The sequence below is a fragment of the Glycine soja genome, chromosome 11 (assembly GCF_004193775.1).
Source record: "Glycine soja cultivar W05 chromosome 11, ASM419377v2, whole genome shotgun sequence".
NCBI classification, from domain to species: domain Eukaryota; kingdom Viridiplantae; phylum Streptophyta; class Magnoliopsida; order Fabales; family Fabaceae; genus Glycine; species Glycine soja.
The window spans coordinates 50,727,458-50,735,099 of NC_041012.1; the positions used below are offsets into that span (position 1 = coordinate 50,727,458).

The 7,642-nt window shown below is 34.0% G+C and overlaps 1 protein-coding gene and 1 pseudogene across 1 annotated transcript; one reads left to right on the forward strand and one right to left on the reverse strand.

The window, feature by feature from the left end:
* The first annotated feature begins 130 nt into the window (after window positions 1-130).
* On the forward strand, window positions 131-3,014 carry LOC114377036 (annotated as a pseudogene).
* Window positions 3,015-3,539: 525 nt separating this feature from the next.
* LOC114377033 (uncharacterized protein C24B11.05-like) lies at window positions 3,540-6,030 on the reverse strand. Its single transcript, XM_028335414.1, has 9 exons — window positions 5,864-6,030; window positions 5,672-5,753; window positions 5,508-5,573; window positions 5,298-5,395; window positions 5,142-5,179; window positions 4,940-5,027; window positions 4,566-4,844; window positions 4,317-4,382; window positions 3,540-3,917 (listed from the first exon to the last, which is right to left on the reverse strand). Exons 2-9 carry the CDS (start codon window positions 5,730-5,732, stop codon window positions 3,762-3,764), a joined length of 852 nt encoding a protein of 283 aa, XP_028191215.1. The 5' UTR covers window positions 5,733-5,753; window positions 5,864-6,030; the 3' UTR covers window positions 3,540-3,761.
* Between the last annotated feature and the right edge of the window lie 1,612 nt (window positions 6,031-7,642).

A 7,642-nucleotide genomic window follows, 5' to 3' on the forward strand; every position in this document is an offset into this window, starting at 1 on the left:
GGCCCAATAATATCTTTGGTTTAATCCAGCCCATGAAAGAGAGAGATTGCACACAGAAAACATGAAAACGATCACAGTCCTAACCTATAAAAGCTGTAACCGTGTGTTCTTCCGAAGCATGTAAGCGGTGTGGTGTGGTGACTCTCGTGGTTTCCAACGCAGCTTTTCATCATTAAGTCTAAGGTTGTCGAAACGTTACACAAAATTTCTCATCTGCTCACATTTATTTTGTTTATCCTTTTTTTTTCAGGCACACGCAGACCATCAGTCATCTTTCTAGTCTTCTGATAACTATGGTATGTTGACCTGCTACTTTTGAATTTTTTTTGCTATAATTTTAATTCTTCAAACAATAATAATAAGAACAATTCTAAATTTAAATGGATTGGGACTTGGTTCGTTTTAATCCAAACTTGATCAGTGTCACTGATTGGCTTGATAGAGTATCCGACCATGCCTTGGAACGTAACTGTCCAAGTGTTAGACAATTTTTTTCTTTTGATCGTGATAATTTTATTGCTCCTAGTTTTTCTGTTAACATTTTTTCCCTTTTTGCTTTAAAAAAAATTCAGGCGTATTACAGAGATGCTCAATATGCAAACCTTTGAACAGTTTTATCGTTGTTACCCTGTTTCCTTCATTGAGAAGGTACGAACACTGATTTATCCTGATGCCTATAATATTTATAATAACTTCCTTTGCTAATCCTCAGTTTCTTTCAGAGGAAACAAAAGAAAAGGTGAGAGAATTTTGAAATTTGAATTTTAGAGAAAAGAATTCTCTTCTATTCTCCTTATTTTCTTTCCTGTCATCCAAACATGTCATAAAAATTTTCTATTCACAAAGTCAACATATTCCTTGGGATTTATATTTGCACATGTGTTAAGCATCCATTGATCAAGGGGTTTGATCTGTGGTCACTGGCTATAGATCGCTGACTATACTGGTTTATGAGTGACATTGCAGCATCCTTTACATGCATACAAATTTGGGCTCAGCACTCTCTTTAAAAAAAGAAAAATGTTTACATCTGCACGTGATTATTCTTAAACTGATTCCTTGTCCTCTTGATTATGCAGCCAGATCTGGAAAAAGGTGATAAAAGTATGTACCAACAGCTTACATTTTACTTCTCTGATTCAAAACATTTATGAAACTTTGATATCTTGTTTTTGCCTATAGAATTTCTTATGACAATTTTTGTTGCCTTTAGTTATCATGCCTCCCTCAGCCCTTGATCGCCTTGGTAAGTCATTATTTGTCTAGTTGCAACAATTGAAACAGACTAGGTTTATTCATCTAAACATCTATCAAGATTTTTACTAGTTATGTTTTTCAGCGTCTTTGCACATAGAGTACCCCATGTTATTTCAAATTAAAAATCCTTCTGCTGAAAGAGTTACTCACTGCGGGGTGCTAGAATTCGTATCTGATGAAGGGACCATATATATACACCATAATGGGTATGCCGTTTCCTCTTCTTTGTTTCTCTTATTTTCTGAACTTTTTTTCCTTAATGAATTTTCCTTCCTTTATTTACTGTTTATGATGTTCCTCTGTTTTGGTTGTCAGATGATGGAAAATATGCTTCTCCAAGAGGGAGACATTGTAAAAGTGAAAATTGCCACACTTGCAAAAGGAACGTATGTGAAGCTGCAGCCTCACACAAAGGATTTTTTTGGATATCTCCAATCCAAAAGCCATGTTAGTATTTCTTCTATAATATCTAGTTACACCTTTGACAGTGTCAATTGATATTTTCTTTCATTCTCTTGATTATTTGCAGCTTAGAGACTACACTTAGGAGCTACTCATGTTTAACAGCCGGTGACACTATAATGGTTCCTTATAACAACAAGAAGTATTACATCGACATAGTTGAAACTATACCATCTCCTGCAGTCAGTATAATTGAAACAGACTGCGAAGTTGATTTTGCTCCACCTCTTGATTATAAAGAACCTGAGAAACAAGCAAAACCTGTTGTATTTGACAGGAAACAACCAGAAGGTTGTCATTCTTTTATCATATGTTGATAGATGCTTTTATGAATTTTCTCAGATTTATTTAGTAAAAAATTCATTAGCAGTTTATGACTATATTCTTTGTATTTCAGTTGAGGATGAGCCGCCAGCAAAGATTGCCCGGTTGACTCCATTCACTGGTTCTGGAAGACATTTGGATGGTAAACCCTCAGCACAATCAGTCGAACAAGCATCCTCTTCAGAGCTAAAACAGAAACAAACTGACAAAGAAATCAAGGGTTCTGATTCTAAGTCATCAAATACCGTGTCTCGTAGACATTCAGGAAAGCTTGTGTTTGGGTCAAATGCTACTACATCTGACATTCAAACAACACCTAAGGTAGTTCTTACTAGTAGTAATCTTCTAGAGAGACAGAGAAATGCCCTAAATCTATGATTCATTAATATGATTTTAACATGCATTTGCTTTACGTAAGACCATCAATAACCAATTTTTCTTTGTTTTTTTTAGGTTTCTCAAGAAAACACCTGTAAAGAGAAATCTCAGAAGGAACAAGAGCCAAAATTCAAAGCTTTCACGGGAAAGAAGTATTCATTAAAAAGTTGATCCTTGTTGGGCTACTTTTGTGTTGTTTTCTTTTGATTTACGGAATATTAGTTGAGACAACATTGGTTAGATCTTAATCCATATTCCACTCTTGCATATCCTTGTTTTTTTTTTTTTATGTTACCTCATGAAACAAAAATTTATCGCATTTGACAGTCCAAGGAATACCTTAGTCCAAGATTGCAATTGCAAGATCATGTATAGTTTTCAAGAGGATGATTGAAGTCTTGTTTGATTTATTGTCTCTGTTTCAGTGTTATCTTGTCAGCAATACTACCCTGCTTCCTGCCACTGGCAGTTAGTGTGGACTTTGCAATTCTCTAGAAGTCAATTATTATCTTGTTGCAATTGCAAATCATTCCTTTAATCTTTTGTACGATGCTCTCTCCATTGGTATAAAGACCTTCACAATTTCTTGTTAAGGTTCAGGATTCGACCTGCTGATCTAGATTGAATACTTTTAGGTTAAAGGGCTAAACAAAAGCCTCGTAGAGTTTTTGTGTATAGTTATATATTGTATTTTATGAAACTGTTGGTCTCTTAGCTATTAAATATAGTTTGTTATTAAAATGTATCGTGGTTACAGGTGAAATGTTAAAGTGAGTTTATGGCGCATTCATTAGGTACGTACGCTAATAATCATGCCCACTTTCTTCTTGTGAAGAATTCGCATGTTAAGGTGAGTTTATGGCCCTTAGAATTAGAATTGCTAACTCTGAAGAATTCGCTTTTCAACCATTATATTATGAGTCTATTCTGCCCAGCCTTTTGTTTCAACAGTTGAACGGAATTTGTATAAAACAGCCGTGGGTGGGGATAATAATCAACCAAGGCATTAACTTCTATGAAACTCTCATCTAACTTTTCTACTCTCTAAAAGCTGAGGTTTATAAGTTTATTTTAACTTGTGAAAAAAAAAATTCGCGTGTGGATTTCAGGCAGGGTACTTTTAGGCATGCTACACAAGAAGTTTTCAATGTCTGTTTTCTAAACGTACTGCCTTTGCCTCGAGTTGAATAACTTGAATCTTTACACATTTTCAGAAGGACGGGGAAAATGGCGAATATAAACTTATTTATGAATATACCAAATTCTTCCAACTGCATTAATCAACATCATTTGCCAATACAGTACTAGACACCAAATGTCTCAGAACTTGGACTAATAAGTTAGGCTATTACTGATGTTTCAATTGAAACCTTTCTAGAGCACTCGACACTTTCAGGCTTTTCATTGGCTTCCCATAGTTCTGGAAATGCCTCCTTCATATTATGGATGCTCTCTAAGGCATGATCCACTCCCGTAGTTCGAACGGATGTACCCACCTGCATGCGTCCCACATTCGATTTCACATTTAAATTCAAATTTCATCATATATTATTTTAATTGAGATGTGATGCATTTCGGTCAAATAAGGAAATTTCTAATTATACCTTCTTAAAGCTAATACAGCCATAAAATAGTAATAAGAACATGTGCATGCATATAATTGTCAAGGTTCCACAAATGTATACTTGGAAGTTCCATTCAACTTAACTATGAGAAAGATTCAAACGTAAAAAACTAAAAGTAGTTCTTATGACTAGTTCTATATGCTTTCTTTTATGCCCATTCATGATGATTTTGTGAGGTTAAGGTTACGATACGCCGTTTGACATCATTACCACGAGAAAGAAAAGAAAAAACTAAAATAAAGTTCTTATGACTAGTTTTTTGTGACTTACCAAGACAGTGTGGAGGCCCAAGGATTTTCCCGTTTGTAAATTGCGGAGACTGTCATCAAAGAATAACTGGAAAAGCAAAACAAATAAATAATTTAATTCGTCACAAAAAGGCACATAATCAGAAGGAAAAAAACTGATAATTGGTATTCATTGTTAGAAAAAGACAATATGCAAGATCATCATGACAGGCTAATTAGAATTTGAGAAAGAAGGGAAAACCCATGGCCAAAGAAGGATTAGTGATCTTACTGTTCTTTGAGGGTCAATATCTGCCATATTGAAAACCTTTTCATATGCATCTTGAAAGGGTTTGCACACAACCGGGGTCCTTGGAAGCACGATATCAGAATCAGGCCTGCCAATGTACTCATAAAAATCAAAAATCTCTGTGGAACTTTGTTTATATTCACTGCCATCTTCATTGGAGGAATTAAGGGTCTCAAAGCTTATAACTCTTTCGAAGCAATCCTCCAATCCAAGCCTATGAAGCACTCTGCTTGCATGAGCCTTGTCAGAGTTTGTAAAAACCTGGGGGAAAAAACATGACACAAACATTATGCTGAAGAGAATATTTATGAATTAGGTCCTATTTTTGGTCATTAAACAAGAAAAAAGGAACTTACAACTTTTCGAACAGGCAAGCTTAGCAAAATTCCCCTGAGAACAGGGTCAGGTTTCAGCATATCATATGGCAATCTCCCATGAACAAAGCTGCTCAACACACACTAAATACTTTTTGGATTCCATTATATTTAACATGATTTCTAACGATTAAAATAAATGGAAAAAAAATAGAACAAATCTCAAATATGTAAAGACAATTACCCATGAAAGTCATCATAGTCAAAGTCATAGCCAATAGCCTGGTGAGAGGGAAAGAGACAATGATTGAGATTGATTCGTTCACCGTCACATCTAAATAAACAAACAAAATTGGGCCTTTTAAAATATAATGAAAGTTCAATTAATTATTTATACTACCTTGAGACCGGCCATGGTTGTCCCGTAAGTCTTGTATAATGAAAAGCACAACTCAGGAACTTTAGCCTCTGATATCCAAAGCTTTTGAAGCATGTACTCTGTGCAATGCATCCATTAAAAATTAATTAATAAATAAATTCAGAGAAAACCACATACATTCTATTCGAGTAATGACATATTACTATGTCTTCAATTCGCTGAAGTCATTACCCTGAATATTTTTTTTCACTTGCTCAGCCAATCCAGAACTCAAAGGATAAAGGGTGTCATCAAGATCTGAAAATATCAAAAAACAAGTTATTAATATCCCATTGGCAGAATAATGAAGCTAGAATGTAAGAGTGAGAAAGTCACCATGAATCGTTTAGGCTTACCAAATAAAAGACAATCATATTTCCCCTTTGAAATTTCCTGGAACTGATCCCCGTTTTCCATCTCAGACTCTGGTATGCTCAACTACACGCAAAAGAAGGAACCATTGCAGAATGTTAATTAATGTTAAAGGTAAACTGAAAAGTGAAGAAAATATAGAATGCGGTATCATATGGATCATCACATTCACTTACCGTACTGCAAACTGTTACCAAGAAGAAGCAGATCGTAGAGAATGGAGGGGGGAAGAGAAATATATAGAATGGCGTCGAGTGAAAGCGATTGTGAGGTGAATGATGGTGATTGTGTAGAACTAGAAAAGAAAGAGAAACTTAAAAGCTGATATTTTTTACTTGTACCACGTTGTCCACTCCAATCTTGACACGTTCCTGGCTTCAAGTTTTAGCATGCACCCTTTGGCCTTTACTATCTTTTTACGCGGCAACGACAATTGAAGTAGTTGCAAGGTTTCAACTTTTGGCTCTGCTCTCAAGTTAATAAAATAAAGGAAATGAGAAAGAATCATAAAAGCAGTGGGAAATTATTTTGTTTTATTTTTCGCTTTTAGACGGTAACCCACGTGAAGGTCAAGCTGCTAACTGCAAACGCATCATCATAAAAACAAGGCTTAATTTCAAAAATAATTGTCGTATTTATTTCAACTCTTTAAATTGATTTTTTATATAATTTAATTTATCAATTAATTGAGTTTTTCATATTTTTTTTCAATCTAACTATTTAAGTCTCTAATTCTGAAATTAAAGGTTAACAGTTAGGTTGTTGTCACGTATCATAATTTTATCAATATTCAATGTTATTTATTAATATTCAACGTCTCATTTTAAGATTAAAAATTCAAATAGTTAAATTAAAAATAATAATTAGTAAATTAAATTATATGGGATCAATTTCCATTTAGTGAGCTGAGATAAATAAAAAAGTATTTTTAGAATTAAGCATAAAATCAACAGCGAAGTTACTTGCAACCGCAAGACCAATTTTAGATTTGTCGGTGCATTTTTTTGATTTAAAAAGTAGTTGGAGATCACATTTGCAAACAGTCAACTGGTTAAACCACCAACAAGAGAAATGAAGACCAGATTTAACTCCCCCTTTGTATAATATCCATGAATTCAGCATCCCTTCCTTTAAAGATGACGCTATTTCGCGTGAGCCAGATCTGCTCGTGAAAGTGAGTTTAAGATGATTAGATGCATGTTTTCGGAATCATTATTCTAACTTTTGCAATCTTATTAATTTTTTATCTTTAAAAATTAAATACAATATCAAGACTTTATAATACTTACATATTTTATTAACCAAGTGAATTAAATCTTGCCGGCTAACTTTGCAATCTTATTAATTTGATGCAAATTAATTGATTTTGGAAAAATAATTAATTGTTGTATTTAACTAAAATTTTATAATTTGATTGCACGAGTTTCACAAACCTAATCCAAGAATATTTAACTAAGACAACTATAATATGTTGTTTTAGCGAGGGGTCATATTTACACGACTTTTTCTCCTATTTAATAATCCTTCTCTTCATCCAAAACTCCTCATAAATTGTTATTATGAATATTTTCTAACATCATTTATGTGGCAATCATTACAACTCCCAAATTGAGAGGGAGTTATATGAGTTATTATCGTTATTGGTAGGCTAGTTAGAAACTATTGATCAGGCTATGTAAGAGAAGTTGTGGATTAATTGGCACAAGACCCATCGGGTACAAAGTTCTCCAACCTCATATGTGAAGAGACTTGAAGTTGTGGGTCTATAGGCACACGATTGATTATGTATGGAGTCCTCCATGCTCGAGTGTCTTTGTTTGAGGTAAAATACGACGAGAGAAAAAATAGATATGAATTCCACATGTATTAATTTTTCAGACGAAATGAGTAGCAGTTTAAAACCATACATACCCTATCTTATTGCTCACTATTATTATTTTTGTTCTTCTTTCTTA